We start from the raw sequence: 21,697 nt of genomic DNA, 5'->3' as shown, positions 1-21,697 counted from the left end.
CCCTAATTATGCCTGTAAATAACATCATTATTGTAGAACCTAAGGTTGGTATTTTGAGATGTCTTTTCAAGCTGCTGGCAACAGGATGGTGCCACTCTGACTCATAACTCAAGTAGTCCTGTGGCCCCCACAGGACTGTTACACCAAAGCTCCAGCATAAAATCTTAGAATATGGACTCAGTGCATGAGGACCATTTTCCATACCCCATGATTGCATCCGCAACCAATAAGCAACACCCATACTCTGGCCCCCTGCCTACCAAACTATCTTGGAAAAAACCTAACCTTTGAGCCTTCAAGAAGATCAATTTGAGTAGTAACTCCATCTCCTACATGGTGCGGCCAGCTTCGTGTCAATTAAACTCTTTCTTTACTGCAATGCTGTGGTCCCAGCTAATTGATTGTGTCTGTGCAATGGGCAGGAAGGACCCACTGGGAAGTTACATGATCCCGTTCTACTTGTGCAGTACTCCAGCCACCATTCTACAGGAAGACTGTGATTCTTCTTGGCTTCCAGGAACTTGCAAGTAATTGTACATCCAGATGGCATTTCAGTCCTCTCTCCAGACTTTTTGGTTAATCAGAACCTAGACAGTTTGGTCTTTAGTGATCTATAGTAGCAGCAGCAACTTTTCAAAAGCTTAGAGATGGACTTACTGGTCCATGTTCTCTTTACCTGGGGTATCCACATGGCACTGCCAGTATCACACAGAATGGCAGTATCTGGGAGCAGTGGACCTCACACTATCAAAGACATGTGATACTCCTCAGTTTTGTCCCAGGCTGCAGGCTCCTAGTTTCCTGACTGCTTCCTGCCTGGTTCCAGGGCCTAGCCTGGACGGCATACCAGAGTTCTAAATTTAGAGAAGCAAGTCTGAGGCAGGAGGGCTTGTAGCTGGGACTGGTGGGGGTTAGCAGATAAAAAGCTGCTACCCATTGTCTTTGTCTCCCTTTTTAAAAAATTTTAGCCGAGCGTGGTGGCTCATGCCTGTAATCCCAGCACTGTGGGGGGCCGAAGAGGGCGGATCACGAGGTCAGGAGTTCAAGACCAGCCTGACCAACATAATGAAACCCCGCATTTACTAAAAATACAAAAAATTAGCCAGGCATGGTGGTGGGCACCTGTAATCCCAGCTACTTGGGAGGCTGAGGCAGGAGAAGCGCTTGAACTTGGGAGGCAGAGGTTGCAGTGAGCCAAGATTGCACCATTGCACTCCAGCCCGGGCGACAGTGCGAGACTCTGTTTCTAAATAGATAAATAAATAAATCTCATGACATTGTATTCCATTCCCACTGCTCCATCTTTCGTATTTGCCTCACAGTCTTAGTGACCAACATAGTGATGCATTATTTTTAAAACTTGTTGAAAGTTCTCTGATGTCTCCCAAGGCACCACTTTGGGAGAATGTGCTGAAGGAAATTAAAATATATTACCCCCCAAATATATTTATTTGACATATTTTGAAACAGCCGCTGCCTGGCCAGGAAACAAAAGTGGCCTTGCAAAGCTGTCTTTTGTGGGAAAAATTTGCATCTGTAGAGGATCTCCATTAAAGCAGTCACCGCCCCTTCCGCTTTCTATGCCTTTCCAGGACCCAGGAGAGATGGAGAGTCTGATGCCTTTCAAAGTCTGAAAAGAAACATTTTTATCTATTCTCTCTGAGGGAGACTTCATCTACATAACAAGGCCACCTTTGCCAGCCAAGCTTCTTCCTTTTCTCTCTCTCTCAACCAGTTTTTTCACTAACCTGATTCACCAAGGTAACCTGTTTCTAGCCATACTCAGTCTGTATTCTTTACTGTGGCCTCAGGATGGTGTATTAGCTTCTGGATCTTCATTCTGAAGGCTCTTATGTTTACATGTTAAACAAATGTATATGCCTTTTCTCCTATTAATCAATTTGCCTCACACCAGTGATTTTTCAGCAAATTTTTAGGGGGCCAAGAGCCTATGGCTCCCACACCCCTAACAATGAAATGGTTCTTAACTTCAGGATGGAGAAATTTGACAAAATCTATTGATCCCCCAATCCAAGAAAATGCACAATATGAACATACACACAAAATATTACCACCACTTCAGGGAATTAGTGGGATAAAGCCCATCCATAAACTCTTAAAGTCACAGTATTCTGTAGAGAGTAAGATACTGATCTAGAGCTGACTGAAGTCTACCATGGTCCTACAACCAAACTTCTGTGGAGACATTTTAAATCTGCTTTCTTGCTGAGTGTCCACAGCTACTGTCTCTAAGTTTCCAGTTTCCCGACAGTTATTGTTCTTAGGGGTATGTGCTTATTATCATAGCTCTCAATAAAGTCTACTAAATGAATGTTTAACAATTAGTCAAATAGTGACCAAGAGATAGTTAAACTAAGGAAAGAGATGAAAGACTGATGTTAAAATGGGGTTTAGGCCGGGCGCAATGGCTCGCATCTGCAATCCCAGCTCTTTGGGAGGCTGAGGTGGATGGATCACCTGAGGTCGGGAGATCGAGACCGGCCTGGCCAACATGGTGAAACCCCGTCCCTACTAAAAGTACAAAAATTAGCCGGGCATGGTGGCAGGAACCTGTAATCCCAGCTACTCCAGAGACTGAGACAGGAGAATCGCTTGAACCCGGGAGGCAGAGAAAAACTCTATCAAAAAAAAAAAAGAGGTTTAAAGATGAGAACGAGAAGCTTTTGTAAAGTTACGGTGAAAAAAGGAGTTTTCCAGGAATTATGTTGGAAGAAAAATATCTGTAAAATACATGACTTAGGAACCCCTAGTCCCCTTAGAGTAGCTGAAAGTTATGTTAGCACCATATCATTTTTATGTAATGCTAAATAGTGTTGAATTCCCTAGTTGGGTTTCAGATACATACCCAGGAAGACAACACATCTGTTTCAAATAGAGGTTTGGAATGAACATTTTCATCTTCTCCAATGAATCGAATGAGTTTTTCCTTCTCTGTAGATGTTGAAGGTTGCTAGAACACAGAAACATGTGGACCTGTTAGCAAGCTGGTGTGGCACCCCAGCAAGTTTCCTGGCACGGTAGCAAGTTTCCTGGCACCATGTTGGAAGCTTACATTTTCCACTTCCTTTAATCATACAACAAGCATTTTTGAAGACTTTCACATAGCAAATGCTGTGAAAAACTGGTAGGATGGGGAGTGTGGACAAGCGGATACAACTATGGGAAAAACAAAGAGGATTTCTTCCAGGTTCCAGGAACTGACAGTACTATAGGAGAGATAGATAATAAAATGAATAATTATGGTATAACATGATTACTGTTAGCATAAAAGTATGCTCCAAGGGCTGTGTGCACCCAGAAAAGGGCCATGCATTCTTCCTAGGTACTTCAGGAATTATTAACAGAGAAAGTGATATCGAAAGGCTGAACAGGTGCTTGTAAAATAGAGAGGAAAGGGGCTGAACTAAGTCTACAGGTGGTAGTAGTAAGAGCAGTAGTAGTAGTAGTAGTAATGGTTTTGTTACCAGAAAAGGTTGTTACCAGACCCCAAGAGCGGGTTCTTCGATCTCACACAGGATAAAATTCAGGGTGAGTCTCAGAATATAGTAAAGTAAAAGCAGTTTACTAGAAATTACTCTATTACAGAGCTGGGTATCCTCAGAAAGCAAGAGGAGAAATGCCCTTAACATAAACATAATGCTTGCTTATATAGGATACTAACACTAAGAATAGTGTACTTTATTATAAAGGCTGGTGATCAGCTTGTGACAGGCTATTAGTATTATTATTCTCTAGTGTAACTGTTGATTTCAGCAATAATTTATGAGTATACTGTCAGAGACGTATGAACCAGAAAAACTCCATCTTAAAGAGTAGCTGGGTACAATGAGGCTAAAACCTACTGGGCTGCCTCCCCAGATGGTTAAGGCATTCTAAGTCACAGGATGAGACAAAAGGTCAGCACAAAATACAGGTCATAAAGACCTTGCTGATAAAACAGGTTGCAGGAAAGAAGCCGGTCAAAACCCACTAAAACCACAATGGCCACAAGAGCGACCTCTGGTCGTCCTCACTGCTATACTCCCATCAGCGCCATGACAGTTTACAAATGCCATGGCAATGTCAGGAAGTTACCCTATATGGTCTAAAAAGGGGAGGCATGAATAATCCACCCCTTGTTCAGCATATCATCAAGAAAATGGGCAACCAGCAGCCCTTAAGGGGCTGTCTATGGAGTAGCCATTCTTTTATTCCTTTACTTTCTTAATAAACTTGCTTTCACTTTGGACTGCAAACTCGCTCTGAATTCTTTCTTGTGCAAGATCCAAGAATCCTCTCCTGGGGTCTGAATCGTGACCCCTTTCCTGTAACAGTACCATTATCTTTAAAGTGAAACCCATTTTTAAACTGAGAATGCCTTTTTCCATTAACTCGTTTCCTCAACCATAAACATCTTGTGACTAAGAGTGTCCAATTTCCTGGGAAAGTAACCCAGTAGGTTTTGCTTTATCTGGACTTTATTCAAGATGGAGTCACTCTGGTTAAGACACCTCTGACAATTTCCATTTATTCTGTGCCTTCTATATACCGAGCACTTTACCAGAAATAAAACAGAAAATGCTGATTGAAATAGGCTTGGGTGTTACATAATATTTCTGTTCCGTTGTCCTGCCTGTGCAGTGAGTAGAAGACCTATTTCAGAGTCTGGAGTCATGCCAACACTTAAACTATATACAGAGAAGAAACATATCAGAGAAGTAAATCAAGACATTGTAGAGAGTGTTAGGCAATCATGAGTTCTAGGAAGCCAAAGGCAGTAGTAGTCAATCTAAGAATTAGCAAGGGGTCTTGTGCCAGACTTAACTGGGTTTGAATATTGGTTCTGCCACTTACAGCTATATGATTTTGAGTAAGTCAGTCAACCTCTCTGAGCTTCAGTTTTCTTATCTGTAAAATGGGGGCAATAATATAAACCTTGAAGCTGTGTTGCATAGATAAGAGATAATATGTGCAAAGTATATCACTCATGATAGGCACTCAATTTTTGGTAATCATTATATTATTATTATTATTACAAATGACCCAGGAATGGTTTCTATTACTACAAATGCCCCTGCAGGGGTTGAGACAGCGTAAAGGGAGGAGAGGTCTGGTGATGGGCCTGGGAGGAGGGCAAAGGGCAGCTCAGAATGTGAGCTGAACAAGTGGAAATATGGAGTTTTAAAGTGTTATCTGAAAAACGTGGCAATGAAGGGCTAAAAAAAATAGCACCAGAGTGAGAGGTAGATTGTGTAGTTAATAGGAATATAGGTATAAATGAGGCTAATGGGAAATGGCTGGATTTAGAAGGGAAAAGGAACATCCCTTCCTCTGAAACTAAACTGACAAAGATAAATATTTCTGCAGGTTTGGCTAAATCTATATGAGGAAAAGAAGGAAACTGGAGTTCACTCCAGACCATCTACTTCTATTCTCCACTGTCTGTGTGTGTCTATAATTTTCCCCCTACTTTATATATATATAAATATATATAAATATATAAATATAAATATATATATATATATATATAAAGTGGGAGTCCAGGCATGGTGGCTCATATCTGTAATGAGGGTCCAGGCATGGTGGCTCATATCTGTAATCCCAGCACTTTAGGAGGCTGAAGTGAGAGGATCGTTTGAGACCAGTTCAAGACCAGCCTGGGCATAGCAAGATCCCATCTCTATAAAAAAAACTGTAAAAATTAGCTAGGCATGGTGGTGCACGCCTGTAGTCCCAGCTACTCAAGAGGCTGAGGCAGGAGGATCATTTGAGCCCCACGGTTCGAGGTTATAGTGAGCTATGATGATACCACAGCACTCCAACCTGGGTGACAGAGCAAGACCCTGTCTCTAAAATATATATATGTATGTATGTATGTATGTAGGAGGAAAAACAAATACCAAATAATCTTACTTCTTCTGCTCTCTCTTTATTTTCCTCCTGAAGTTTCCTATCCTCCTTACTTTCTTCATCTTCTTTAAAAGACTCATCTATTTCAGGCTCAATGAATTCTTTTACAGCCTCCTGTGAGATAAACCAATATTATGATTAAAGGGTGTATATAAATATTAGAAATTATTTGTTCAAAATATTTAATGAGCACTAATCCTGCAGCTGGGTACTGTGCTAGTGACAAGGATACAAAGGTTGATAAGAATAGTCCCTATCCTTAAGAAACTGATAATTTCATGGACAAGAAAATACAATGAATGCATACATTCACATAGTAGGAGCACCTAATTTAGACCAGGTAGTGGACTGGGTAAAAGAGGGAGTTGGTCAGGAAGGTTTCCTGAAGGAGATAATGTTTGAGTTTTTTCTTGAAGGATGGGGAAGGAAAAGGAGCAGCTCTGGGCAGAGGATATTCTACGCACATGATTGGATCTGAGAGAGCATAGTTCAATAGGACAAAAACTGGGAGACAAATGAATAGGAGCGCAATCATAGAGAAAGGGCTAGACTGTCAAGCCAGGGAGATGATTGGCTCTTATCCTGAAGGCAATGAGGCTCTAATAAATTGGTTGATTTGCTTTGCATTTCAAAACAATCATTCTAGCAACAGGAGAATAGCTTTAAAGAAGAGGAAGAAAGGGAAGCAGAGGAAAAGAAAAGGAGCGTGAACAAAACAGTGGTTGTGGGAACGAAGAGAAGGAAAAGGAGGATTTAAGAGATATTTAAAAGGTAAGTCCTAGTGATTGACTGGATGGACACGGGATGGTTAGAGAAAATGTACATCTTGAATGACACTTGGTTTGCAGTTTAGACCACTAGAGAGATGACAATGCCATTCACAGAGACAATGAACAAAATTGGAAAAATAGGTTTGGAGAGAGAGATGAGTTCAGATTAGGCTATGAGAGTTGGAGGTACCACTGAGATACCCAAGTGAAAATATCCAGCAAGAAGGTGAATATATGGATCTGGAGTTTAAGATGGAAGAATTTGGGCTAAAAATAGAGATCTGACAGTTATCTGCATTTAATTAAAGCCAAGAAAGTAAATTACATCCTAAAGGCAAACTTGTGAAGTAGCCAGGGAATTAGACAGTAACCCAGTTACATAAAATGCTAGGCATCTATGGAAAACAGTGTAGCGATTCCTTAAAGAACTAAAAGTAGATCTACCATTTGATCCAGCAATCCCACTCCTGGGTATCTACCCAGAGAAAAAGCAGTCATTATATGAAAAAGATAATTGTACATGCATGTTTATAGCAGCAAAATTCACAATTGCAAAAATATGGAACCAGCCCAAATGCCCATCAATCAATGAGTGAATAAAGAAAATGTGGTGTATATACACCATGGAATACCACTCAGCCATAAAAAGGAATGAAATAATGGCATTTGGAGACTGTTATTCTAAGTGAAGTAACTCAGGAATGGAAAACCAAATATTGTATGTTCTCACTCATAAGTGGGAGCTAAGCTATGAGGAGGCAAAGCCATGAGAATGATACGATGGACTTTGGGGATTCAGGGGAAAAGGGTGGGAGGTGAGGAGGGATAAAAGGCTCCATCTCAAAAAAAAAAAAAAAAAAGACTACACGTTGGGTACAGTGTACACTGCTTGGGTGATGGGTGCACCAAAATCTGAGAAATTATCACTGAAGAACTTACTCATGTAACCAACTATGACCTGTTCCCCAAAAACCTATTGGGAAAAAAAAGGAATGATGTTCTGATGCAGGCAACAATGTGGCTGACCTCTGAAAACACTATGCTAAGGGAAATAAGCACAAAAGGCCACATGCTGTATAATTCCATTTACATGAGATGTCCAGAATAAGCAAATCCATAGAGCCAGAAACTGTGTAGTGTTTCCAGGGCCTGAGAAGATAGGGGAAATTTGAGTGACTGCTAATCAGTATGGATTTTCTTTTTGGGAATGATTAAAATGTTCTGGAATTCAATAGTGATTATCACTGCACAACTTTGTGAATATACCACAAACTATTACTGAATTGTACATATTACATGAATTGTGTCTCAATAAAGCTGTTATTTTTAGAAAAATAATTTGGCCACTCCACATTGTACACATACTTCAAAACGTCATGTTGTATACAATAAAGATATACAATTTTTATTTGTCAATTAAAATAAATAAATAGGAAATTGCTGCCTCAAAAAAAAAATCAGATGAAATCAAAAGCCTATACTCAAGGAAAACAATAATAGATTTTCAAACCTCTGAAAAAAATAAAATAAAATGCTAGGGAAGAAAGAGGAGCCTGAAAAGGCAGCCAGAAGTAGCCTCTGAAGTATGAGAGGCCATGAGGAAAGCCAAAAGAGAAGAAAGAAGGAGTCATCAGTGTTGAACACCTCAAAGGAGTCTACTTATATAGATTTAAAAACGTCCTCTGGATGTTTACAGCAGCAATATTTATAAAAGCAAAAGCTAGCAATAAGCTACAAATGCCCCTGCAGGGGTTGAGACAGGGTAAAGGGGGGAGAGGTCTGGTGATGGGCCTGGGAGGAGGGCAAAAGGCAGTTCAGAATGGGAGCTGAACAAGTGGAAATAAATTATGGTGTAAGCCATATAACAAAATACTTTATAGCAATGTTAAATTATGCTGTAGAAATATGTATAGAAAAATAGTCACAATGTATTAGGATATTTTTACAAAATGAAAATACTTTTTTCTTGATAACATTCTTGCTATAAAATATTTGAACACTACAGAGGAATTAAGAATCTTAACTCTGAGTTAACAATTTTTATCATTTGCTGAATATTCTGCTAGACTGCTTTTCGCATCTATAAACATTTTAATATAAATGAGATAATATATCTTATATTCTATAATCTGCTTTTCTCAATAATATATCATGGATTATATTTATTTAACTACTTAAACATCCACTTTATATGCATAGAATTCCATTATTTCAATGTACCATGTTGTATTTAACTAATCTCCTACTGATCAACATTCATATTGTTTCTAGTATTTTGCTATTATACTATGCTGTAATAAACATTCTTATACAGATATATCATGTATTAGAATTATCAGACTACAAAAGTTATATTTAACCTATTTAAAGAAATAAGAGATTGAAAATATGAGCAAAGAGAAAAAGATTACAAAAATGATCAGACTTAAAAAAGAATCAAATAGGACTTCAGCAATTTAATTTAAAAACTCAACAGAAAGGTTTAATGGCAGATGAAATTCAACTGGAGGGCAAATTAGTGAACTGGATGGTAAGCCAGAAAAATTATTCAGGATGCAATGCAGAGAAATAGAGAGATAGAGAATATGAAAGAAGGTTAAGAGACATGGGGGATTGATTCCAACACACATTCATTTAGAGGTCTAGAAGGAAAGAAGAGAGCAAATGCAGTAGAGGCAATATTTGAATAGATGACTGAGAATTTTCCAGATCTAACAAAAGATACCAAATTAAACATTCAGGAAATCAAGAGAATCCCAAGCAAAATTTAAAAGAAAAGAAAATCCATCTCCACATTAATCAGAGCAAAGACAAAAAGACGATCTTAAAAATAGAGAGAAGAGATGAATTCACCTCAAAGGAACTGACAGCTGGATTCTCAATGGTCAGTTCAATAACAACAAAATCCAGAAAACAGTAAAAACAATAACGACGTGCTGAGAGAAAAGAATACCATCCTAGAATTAATAGCATACCCAGCAAAACAAATTTAAGAATGAGGGTGAAATAAAGGCATTTTCAGACAAACAAAAACTGAGTTTGCCACCAGGAGATCTTCATTAAAGAAAATTCTAAAGGTTAAGGTAGAAGAAAAATGACCCAAGGTGGATATCTAAGACTTTTGAAGAAAGAACAAATAAATTAAATTATAAATCAGCTCAAATGCCAGCATATTTCTTAAAGGTAAATCACTAAAGGCATTCCTGCTAAAGTCAGAAACAAGAAAAGGATGCTTGTTATCTCCACTACTATTTAATACTGAATTAGAAGAATTATTTAATACAATTAAACAAGAAAAAGCAACTAGAAGTATCAGAATTGAAAAGAAAGAGGTAAAACTATCCCTATTTGTAGGTGATTTGATTAAGTATCTAGAAAACCCCAAAGAATCCACTGAAAAACTACGAAAAACAGTAAGAGGAAGAGCAGCAGGAGGAGGAGAGAGAAATATAATAAGAGAATTTAGTAAAGTCACAGCATATAAAATTAAAATAGGAATGGTGGCGAACATCTGTAATCCCAGCACTTTGGGAAGCTGAGGCAGGAATTCAAGCCAGCCTAGGCAACACAGCAAGACCCTGTCTCTATGAAATTAAAAATTAGCCAGGCATGGTGCCACGCACCTATAATCCCACCTACTCAGGAGGCTGAGGTGAGAGGACTGCTTGAGCACAGGAGGTCAAGGCTGCAGTAAGCCATAACTGGACCGCTGAACTCCAGCCTGGGTGACAGAGTATGATCCAATCTCAAAAAACAAAACAAAATTAAATTAAATTAAAATACAGAAATTGATTATATATATATAAAATCTGTATATATATAATATATATCCTGTATATATATAACTATATATATATATAATATATATCCTGTATATATATAAATATATATATATATATACAGTTACTAGTTAGAAGATATAATGGAAAAGAATGTCTCATTTAAAATAGCAAAAAATAAAATATTCAGGCATAAACCTAATAAGAAACGTACAAAATGAGCAAACAAATAAGATATGATTTAAAGGCATAAAAGTAGACATGCTATATTCCATATTCTTGGATAATATAATTCAGCATCATAAACATGTCTGCTCTAAGTTAATATATAAATTTAATATTATGCTAGTTTTAAAAAATCTTATTTTTAAGAACTAGCTTATAAAGTTATATAGAAAAATAGCCAGGTACAGTGGTGCATGCCATAGTCCCAGCTGCTCTGGAGGCTGAGGCAGGAGGATCACTTAAGCCCAGGAGTTTGAGACCAGCCGAGGCAACATCAAGACCCTCTCTCTAAAAAATAAATAAATAAAAGGAAGAATAAGTAAGCAAGAATAGCAATGAAGTGCCTGAAAAAGATCAGTGATGAGGGCTGGTCCTACCAGATATGAAAATGTATCATAAGAAAGTCAAACTATCCCTGTTTGCAGATGACATGATCCTATATCTAGAAAACCCCACTGTCTCAGCCCAAAAGCTTCTTAAGCTGATAAACAACTTCAGCAAAGTCTCAGTATACAAAATCAGCATGCAAAAATCACTAGCATTCCTATACATCAACAATAGTCAAGCTGAGAGCCAAATCACAAATGAACTCTCATTCGCAATTGCCACAAAAAGAATAAAATACCTTAGGAATATAGCTAACTAGGAAGGTGAAAGATTTCTAAAAGGAGAACTACAAACCACTGCTCAAAGAAATCACAGAGGACACAAATGGAAAAACATTCCATACTCATAAAAAGGAGGAATCAATATCGTTAAAATGGCCATACTGGCAAGGGCAATTTATAGATTCAATGCTATTCCTATCAAACTACCATTGACATTCTTCACAGAACTAGAAAAAAACTATTTTAAAATTCATAAGGAATCAAGAAGAAGCCTGAATAGCGAGGCAATCCTAAGAAAAAAGAACAAAGCTGAAGGCATCACACTACCCAACTTCAAAGTATAGTACAGGGCTACAGTCACCAAAACAGCATGGTATAATACAAGAACAGACACATACACCAATGGAACAAAATGGAAAACCCAGAAATAAGACTTCACACCGAAAAACCATCTGATCTTCAACAAAGCTGACGAAAACAAGCAATAGGGAAAGAATTCCCTATTCAATAAATGGTGCTGGGATAACTGGATAGCCATATGGAGAAAATTGAAACTGGAACCCTTCCTTATGCCATATACAAAAATTAACTGAAGATGGGATTAAAGGCTTAAATGTAAAACCCAAAACTATAAAAACCCTGGAAGACAACCTCGGCAATACCATTCTGGACATAGAAATGGGAAAAGATTTCACAATGAAGATGCCAAAAACAATTGCGACAGAAGCAAAAATTGACAAATGGGATAACTAATTAAACTAAAGAGCTCTGGACAGTAAAAGAAACTATCCATAGAGTAAACAGACAACCTACAGAATGGGAGAAAATTTTTGCAAACTATGTATCCGACAAAGGTCTAATATCCAACATCTATGAGGAACTTAAACAAATTTACAAGCAAAAAACAACCCCATAAAAGAGTGGGCAAAGGACATGAATAGACAGTTTTGAAAAGACATAAATGTAGCCAATAATCATATGAGAAAAAGCTCAACATCACTGATCATTAGAGAAATACAAATCAAAACCATAATGAGCTACCATCTAACACCAGTCAGAATGGCAACTATTATAAAGTTGAAAAATAACAGATGCTGGCAAGGTTGTGGAGAGAAAGGATCACTTATACACTGTCGGTGGGAGTGTAAATTAGTTCAGCCATGGTGGAAGACAGCGTGGTGATTCTTCAAAGATCTAAAGACAGAAATACCATTTGATCCAGCAATCCCATTACTAAGTACATACCGGAAGGAATATAAATCATTCTATAATAAAGACACATGCATGCGTATGTTCATTGCAGCACTATATACAATAGCAATGACATGGAATTAACCTAAATATCCATCAATGATAGACTGGATAAAGAAAATGCAGTACATATACACCATGGAATACTATGCAGCCATAAAAAAGAACGAGATCATGTCATTTGCAGGGACATGGATGGAGCTAGAGGCCATTATTCTTAGCAAACTAACACAGGAAGAGAAAACCAAATACTACATTTTGCCTGTTAAGTGGGAGCTAAATGATGAGACCACATGGACACAAAAAGGGCAGCAATACATACTGGGGCCTTTCGGATGGTGGAGGGTGGACAGAGGGAGAGGATCAAGAAAAACAACTAATGGCTACTAGGCTCGATACCTAGGTGATGAAATACTCTGTACAACAAACCTCCATGACACAAGTTTACCTTTGTGACAAACCTGCACATGTACCCTGAACTTAAAAGTCAAAAAAAAAAAAAAGAAAGAAGAAAATGTATCATAAAGCCTCAATAATTAAAATATTGTGGTAATGACCCATTAATAGACAGATCAATAGAAAAGAACAGAAAATCAAAAAATAGACTTAGGTTGAATATAGTTGTCTTCAAATGTTGGAAATATTATAATATGGAGGACAAATCAGCCCTGTTCATATTAACCACAAAAGACTGAACTAGGACCAGTTCGCAGAAAATGCTAAAGCTACGAGGAGACGTATTACATTTAGTTCAATAGAAAGAATTAATGTTCTAATACTCAGTGCTCACCAAAAATGAATGGAGTCTTTCTGAAAGTAGTTCTCTGTCACTTCAGATATTCAAACTTAGGCATAATGATCAAGTATGGATGTTATATTAAGATTCATCATCAGATAAAAGAGATCATCCTGGTGGATGGGAGGTAGGACTAGATTGTAGCTCCAACTCAGATGGACAGAGCAGTGTGTGGAGGCTCACATCAGAAATTTTAGCTCCAGAATGACTGCAAGAACAAAGCAGGAATCCCAAGAGGACCCAAAGACTCTCTGAAGGCAGTGGACTGCTCTTGCAGGACCTGGGAGACACCCCAAATACTGTGAGTGCCCAAACTGCGAAAGTGGGAAAGGGAGACCCTCCACTCCCGAACACACCCCCACTGGGGAAACTGAAGGTCTGGTTTGCAGGAGAAGTTTCCAACCTTACCTGGAGCTGAGTCAATTTAGAGAGCCGAGTGAAATACAAGGGTAGAGGAAGCAGTGGGAAAGGCTCTAGGAGTTCGCAGGGTCCCCAAGCAGGCCATTCCTGCCTGGCACCACAGGGATCCTTCTGGAGGGTGGCCAGAGGCGCAGGGGAAAATGCCACAGGGAGAAGGAAGTCTCCAGCTGAACTTTGTAACAATCTGAATCAGGCGAGGTGCCTCCTGCTAGAACTCAGGGGATGGCATGAATCCAGCGTGCAGACTCCACAGGGGGAAGAAGAACCAAAATTCTTTTCTTTTGCAGCTGGGAGGCAGGTAGCATGGGACAAGTTCTCAAGTCCTGCTTGCCCACTGCCTGGAAACAGCCTCAGGGTTGTTAGTGGGGGCCTGGTGGGAGTCAGACCAGCCCTTCAGATTGTGTGGAGGCCGCAGTAGGTCTGTGACTACCTGCTTTCCCCCCACTTCCCTGACAAACTGTATGACTCAGCAGAGGCAGCCATAATCCTCCTAGGTACATAACTCCACTGACCTGGGAAACTCACCCCCATTCCCCACAGCAGCTACAGCAAGACCTGCCCAAGAAGAATCTGAGCTCAGACACGCCTAGCCCTGCCCCGACCTGGTAGCTGAAGACAAAGGGTGGGTAGGGTATATGAAGAAATATATTCTTGGGAGTTCTGGGGCTCTGCCCACCACCGGTTCCTCTCCATACTATCACAGCTGATGCGCTTTGGAAAGTGCCATCTCCCGGCAGGAGACCAAGCAGCACAAAAACAGAACATTAAACCACCAAAGCTAAGAACCTCATGAACTGTTTCACCCCTGCTGCCACCTCCACTAGAACAGGTGCTGGTATCCACGGCTGAGGGAGCCATAGATGGTTCACATCACAGGACTCTGTGCAGATAACCCCTGGCACCAGCCCAGAACCAGGTAGGCTTGCTGGGTGGCTAGACCAAGAAGAGAGATAACATCACTACAGTTCAGCTCATAGGAAGCCACCTCCATAGGAAAAGGGGGAGAGTACTACATCAAGGGAAAACTCCGTGGGACAAAAGAATCTGAACAAAAGACTTCAGCCCTATGCTTTCCCTCTGACAGAGCCTACCCAAATGAGAAGGAACCAAAAAACCAACTCTGGTACTATGACAAAACAAGGCTCTTTAACACCCCCAGAAAATCACACTAGCTCACCAGCAGTGGTTCCAAACCAAGAAGAAATCCCTGATTTACATGAAAAAGAATTCAGGACGTTAATTATTAAGCTAATCAGGGAGGCACCAGAGAAAGGCGAAGCCCAATGCAAGGAAATCCAAAAAATGATACAAGAAACAAAGGGAGAAATATTCAAGGAAATAGCATAAAGAAAAAGCAATCAAAACTTCAGGGAAATTGGGCACACTTACAGAACTGCAAAATGCTCTGGAAAGTCTCAGCAATAGAATTGAACAAGTAGAAGAAAGAAGTTCAGAGCTCGAAGACAAGGTCTTCAAATTAACCCAATCCAACAGAGACAAAGAAAAAAGAAAAAGAAAATATGAACAAAGCCTCCAAGAAGTCTGGGATTATGTTAAATGACCAAACCCAAGAATAATTGATGTTCCTCATAGTGTACTTACACAAACGGAGGGTATAGCCCACCACACACACCTTGGCTATATAACCTTTTGCTCCCAGGCTATAAACCTGTACAGCATGTACTACACTGAATACTGTAGGCAACTGTAACACAATGGTTTGTATTTGTGTATCTTAACATAGAAAAGGTATAGTAAAAATACAGTCTTATAATCTTATGGGACTGCTGTCTTATCTGCAGTCTGTTGTTGACTAAAACATCCTTATGCAGTGCATGACTGCATCTTGCAATTTCTTAATTTTTGCCAATATAATGAGTAAAAAAAATGAACCCTCATTTGTACTTTAACTTACATTATAATTTTTTGTGGATTAAAGAAAGAATAATTGATGTTCCTGAGAAAGAAGAGAAATCTAAAAGTTTGGAAAACATATTTGGGGGAATAATTGAGGAAAACTTCCCTGGCCTTGCTAGAGATCTAGACATCCAAATACAAAGCACAAAGAACACCTGGGAAATTCATCACAAAAAGATCATTGCCTAGGCACATTGTCATCAGGTTATCTAAAGTTAAGACGAAGGAAAGAATCTTAACATCTGTGAGACAAAAGCATCAGGTACCCTCTAAAGGAAAACCTATCAGATTAACAGCAGTTTTCTCCGCAGAAGCCCTACAAGCTAGAAGGGATTGGGGCCCTATCTTCAGCCTCTTCAAACAAAACAATTATCAGCCAAGAATTTTGTATCCAGCGAAACTAAGCATCATATATGAAGGAAAGATATAGTCTTTTCCAGACAAACAAATGCTGAGAGAATTCACCACTACCAAGCCACCACTACAAGAACTGTTAAAAAGAGCCCTAATCCTGGAAACACATCAAAACAGAACCTCTTTAAAGCAAAAATCACACAAGACTTATAAAACAAAAAAAAATGAAAATTTAAAAAGGGAAAATAAAAACCAAAAAACCAAGATACAAAGTCAACAAATAGCACGATGAATGCAATGGTACCTCACATCTCAATAGTAACATTGAATGTAAATGGCTTAAATGCTCCACTTAAAAGATACAGAACTGCAGAATGGATAAGAACTCACCAACCATCTGCTCCCTTCAGGAGACTCACCTAACACATAAGGACTCACATAAACTGAAACAAAAAGGTTGGAAAAGGCATTTCAGCAAATGGACACCAAAAGCAAGCAGGGGTAGCTATTCTTATATCAGACAAAACAAACCTTAAAGCAACAGCAGTTAAAGAGACAAAGAGGGACACTATATAATGGTAAAGGCCTTGTCCAACAGGAAAATATCACAATCCTACACATATATGCACTTAACACTGGAGCTCCCAAATTTATAAAACAATTACTAATAGACCTAAGAAATGAGATAGACAGCAACACATAACAGTGGGGGACTTCAATACTCCACTGACAGCACTAGACAGGACATCAAGACAAAAAGTCAATGAAGAAACAATGGATTTAAACTATACCTTGGAACAAATGGACTTAGCAGATATATACAAAACATTTAATCCAACAACCACAGAACATACATTCTATTCAACAGTGCACAGAACCTTCTCCAAGATAGACCATGTGATAGGCCACTAGATGAGCCTCAATACATTTAAGAAAATTGAAATTACATCAAGCACTCTCTCAGAGTGGAATAAAATTGGAAACCAACTCCAAAAGGAACCTTCAAAACCATGCAAATACATGGACATTAAATAACCTGCTCCTGAATGATCATTTGGTCAAAAATGGAACTCAGATGGAAATTAAAAATTTTTCGAACTGAACAACAATAATGACACTACCTATCAAAACCTCTGGGATACAGCACAGGCTGTGCTAAGAGCAGAATTCATAGCATTAAATGCCTATATCAAAAAGACGGAAAGAATACAAACTGACATTCTAAGGTCAGACCTCAAGGTACTAGAGAAACAAGAACAAACCAAACCCAAACCCACCAGAAGAAAGGAAATAACCAAGATCAGAGCAGAATTAAATGAAATAGAAATAAACAAAAAAAAATACAAAAGATAAATGAAACAAAAAGCTGGTTCTTGGAAAAGATAAATAAATTTGATAGACTATTAGCAAGATTAACCAAAAAAAGAACAGAAAAAATCCAAATAACCTAATTAAGACACAAAATGGGACATATTACAACTGACACCACTGAAATACAAAAGATCATTCAAGGCTACTATGAACATCTTTGTGCACATAAATTAGAAAACCTAGAAGAGATGGATAAATTCCTGGAAAAATACAACACTCCTATCTTAACTCAGAAAGAATTAGATACCCTGAACAGACCAATAACAAGCACCAAGATTTAAATGGTAATTAAAAAATTACCAACAAAAAAAAAGTCCAGAACCAGAAGGATTCACAGCAGAATTCTACCAGACATTCAAAGAATTGATACCAATCCTTTTGACACTATTCCACAAGATAGAGAAAAAAGGGAACACTCCCTAATTCATTCTATGAAGCCAGAATCACCCTAATACCAAAACCAGGAAAGGACATATCCAAAAAAGAAAACCACAGACCGACATCCCTGATAAACACAGACACTAAAATCCTTAACAAAATACTCGCTAACTGAATCCAACAACATATCAAAAAGATAATCCACCATGATCACGTGGGTTACATAGCAGGGATGCAGGGATGGTTTAACATATGCAAGTCAATAAACGTGATACACCACATAAACAGAATTGAAAACAAAAATCACATGATCATCTCAATAGATGCAGAAAAAGCATTCGACAAAATCCAGCATCCCTTTAGGATTAAAACTCTCAGCAAAATCAGCATACAATGGACGTAACTCAATGTATTAAAAGCCATCTCTGACAAATCCACAGCAAACATAATATTGGATGGGGAGAGTTGAAAGTATTTTCTCTGAGAACTGGAATGAGACAAGGATACCTACCCACTCTCATCACTCCTCTTCATCATAGAACTGGAAGTCCCAGCCAGAGCAATCAGACAAGAGAACGAAATAAAGGACACCCAAATTGGTAAAGAGGAAGTCAAACTGTCATTGTTTCCTGACAATATGATTATTTACCTTGAAAACCCTAAAGACTCTCCAGAAAGCTCCTAGATATGATAAAAGAATTCAGCAAAGTTTCCGGATTCAAGACTAATGTACACAAATCAGTAGCTCTTCTCTACACCAACAGCTACCAAGTGGAGAGTCAAATCAAGAACTCAACCCCTTTACAATAGCTGCAAAAATAATAAAATACTTAGGGATACACCTAACCAAGGAGGCAAAAGACCTCTATAAGGAAAACTACCAACACTGCTGAAAGAAATCACAGACAACACAAACAAATGGAAACACGTCCCATGCTCATGGATGAGTAGAATCAATATTGTGAAAATAGCCATACTGCTAAAAGCAATCTACAAATTCAATGCAACCCCCATCAAAACACCACTATCATTCTTCACAGAATTAGAAAAAAAAAATTCTAAAATTCATATGAAACCAAAATAGAGCCCGCACAGCCAAAGCAAGACTAAGCATAAAGAACAAATCTGAAGGCATCGCACTACCTGATTTCAAACTATACTATAAGGCCATAGTCACCAAAACCGCATGGTACTGGTATAAAAACAGGCGTATAGATCAATGGAACAGAGTAGAGAACCCAGAAATAAATCCAAATACTTATAGCCAACTGATCTTCAACAAAGCAAACAGAAACATAAGGTGGGGAAAGGACACCCTTTTAAACAAGTGGTGCTGGGATAATTGGCTAGCCACACGTAGGAGAATGAAACTGGATCCTCATCTCTCACCTTATACAAAAATCAACTCAAGATGGGTTAAGGACTCAAATCTAAGACCTGAAACTATAAAAATTCTAGACATAACATTGGAAAAACCCTTCCAGACATTGGCTTGGGCAAAGATTTCATGACCAAGAACCCAAAAGCAAATGCAATAAAACAAAGATAAATAGCTGGGGCTTAGTTAAACTAAAGAGCTTTTGCACGGCAAAAGGAACAGTCGGCAGAGTAAACAGACAACCCACACAGTGGGAGAAAATCTTCACAATCTATACAGCTGACAAAGGACTAATATCCAGAATCTAAAACAAACTCCAATAAATCAGCAAGAAATGAAACAAACAATCACATCAAAAAGTGGGCTAAGGACATGAATAGACAATTATCAAAAGAAGATATACAAATGGCCAACAAATATGTGAAAAAACGCTCAACCTCACTAATGATCAGGGAAATGCAAATCAAAACCTCAATGCAATACCACCTTACTCCTGCAAGAATGGCCATAATCAAAAAATCAAAAAACGGTAGATGTTGCCATGAATGCGGTGAACAAGGAACACTTCTACACTGCTGGAGGGAATGTAAACTAGTAGAGCCACTATGGAAAACAGTGTGGAGATTCCTTAAAGAACTAAAAATAGAACTACCATTTTATCCAGCAATCTCATTACTGGGTATCTACCCAGAAGAAAAGAAGTCATTATAGGAAAAAGATGCTTGCACAGGCATGTTTATAGCAGCACAATTCACAATTGCAAAATCATGAAACCAACCCAAATGCCCATCAATCAACAAGTGGATAAAAAACTGTGGTGTATATATATATATACACACACACACACACACCATATACTATGTATATATTATACCATATATATGTGGTAGTATATATATATATCATATTATATATGTATATATATGATGGAATGCTACTCAGCCATGAAAAGGAATGAATTAACAGCATTTGCAGCGACCTGGATGAGACTGGAGAATCTTTTTTGTGTGTGTGTGTGTGGGGGACAGAGTCTCACTCTGTCGCCCAGGCTGGAGTGCAGTGGCGTGATCTCGGCTCATGCAGCCTCCACCTCCTGGGTTCAAGCGATTCTCCTGCCTCAGACTCCTGAGTAGCTGGGACTATAGGAGACTCTTATTGTAAGTGAAGTAGCTCAAGAATGGAAAACGAAACACCATATGTTCTCACTGATATGTGGGAGCTAAGCTACGAGGATGCAAAGGCATAAGAATGATACAATGGACTTCGGGGATTTGGCGGGAAGGGTGGGAGGGGGGCAAGGGACAAAAGACTACAAATAGGGTGCAGTGTATACTACTTGAGTGATGGGTGCACCAAAATCTCAGAAATCACCACTAAAGAACTTACTCATGTAACCAAACACCACCTGTACCCCAGTAACCTATGGAAAAATTTAAAGATTTGTCATCAGATTCATGCAAGGTTAAATTCAATTGCCTTTAAATTCCCTTCTGCTCTCAAGTCTCTGATTCTGTATAGTTCCTTGATTTTTTCCTAGATCTGATACGCCAAGATCATGTCTGTGGTATTTCATTAAGTTTCTCAAAGTATACTATAATTTACAATTTATAATGTTGATAAAATCATTCGGTGGTTATTTCACAATAATTCTTGCCAAGATCTAGACAGCACAGTAAAATGAACATTTGTTAAAGGTGAATAATTTAGAAAGATGATGTTTCTTTAGTGTTTAAATGTAAAAAAAAAAGTTTCATAAATGTGTAGATAGAACCTTCCCCTTCTTTCTCAGACCCAAGACACTGACATATAGGCCATCAGATCATACCTGTATAGTATGACTCTGATAACAATGGGAGCTTCTTCAGAATTTACTGGAGGAGAACACCTTCAAAGAGGCTGAAATACAAACAGGAGTTGAGTTTGTGATAGCACATGATATTCACTGATTTGAGATTCTCGGTATGCAGATGGTAATTAAAACCACAGGAAACACAGTAATAGGTAGCGTGTACAAATGAGAAGTGAAAGCAAGCCAAGGACAGCATATCAACATTTAAGAGGCAGACAAGGGTGAAAGTCTAAAACAAGGGTGAAAAGAAATAAAGAAGTAGGAGAAAAACCAGGACACTTTTGTCTTGTGAGGAGAGATTGCAAAAGGAGTGAATGGTTAAGAGGGCCAAATGCTACACAGAAGCCAGGTTAAATATAGAATTGAAGATACTTGGATATGGCAATAAGGAATCATTGGTGACCCTATAGTAGTTTTAGAGTTTTAAACAAATTGATTATGATGGAACGGAAAGAGAGAAAGAAGTAGCAGAGAGACAAGTCAAGGGACATACTTTTTAGGATGGGAGAAATGACCATGTTTTAGATTGCTTTTAGATTGATAAAATGGGACAATTAGAGAAGACATTAAAGAGGCCAAAGAGAGAAGACATTGGACATGGGATTAAGTGCTTGAAGGAAGAAATAACCTTGGATGGAAAGACTGAGACTGGAGGGGAGGGAAAAGGGTGAGCACAGAAGCAGATGAACCT

General features: G+C 38.6%; 1 protein-coding gene across 10 annotated transcripts in view; it reads right to left on the bottom strand.

Moving 5' to 3' along the window:
- Window positions 1–21,697, bottom strand: part of AXDND1 (axonemal dynein light chain domain containing 1) — a 177,767-nt gene that overhangs the window by 23,600 nt on the left and 132,470 nt on the right. For 9 of the 10 annotated variants that reach the window (XM_055255123.2, XM_063627440.1, XM_055255124.2 and 6 more), the window contains 2 exons: window positions 5,914–6,024; window positions 2,867–2,971 (listed from right to left, as the gene is read on the bottom strand). In XM_055255123.2, the coding sequence (XP_055111098.1) occupies window positions 2,867–2,971; window positions 5,914–6,024 (216 nt within the window). Of the gene's footprint in view, window positions 1–2,866; window positions 2,972–5,913; window positions 6,025–21,697 lie in introns of those variants that run through there. The other variant, XM_055255129.2, reaches the window with a different exon arrangement.

This window comes from Symphalangus syndactylus, chromosome 12 (assembly GCF_028878055.3).
Source record: "Symphalangus syndactylus isolate Jambi chromosome 12, NHGRI_mSymSyn1-v2.1_pri, whole genome shotgun sequence".
NCBI classification, from domain to species: domain Eukaryota; kingdom Metazoa; phylum Chordata; class Mammalia; order Primates; family Hylobatidae; genus Symphalangus; species Symphalangus syndactylus.
This window is presented reverse-complemented; position numbering and strand designations above follow the sequence as displayed.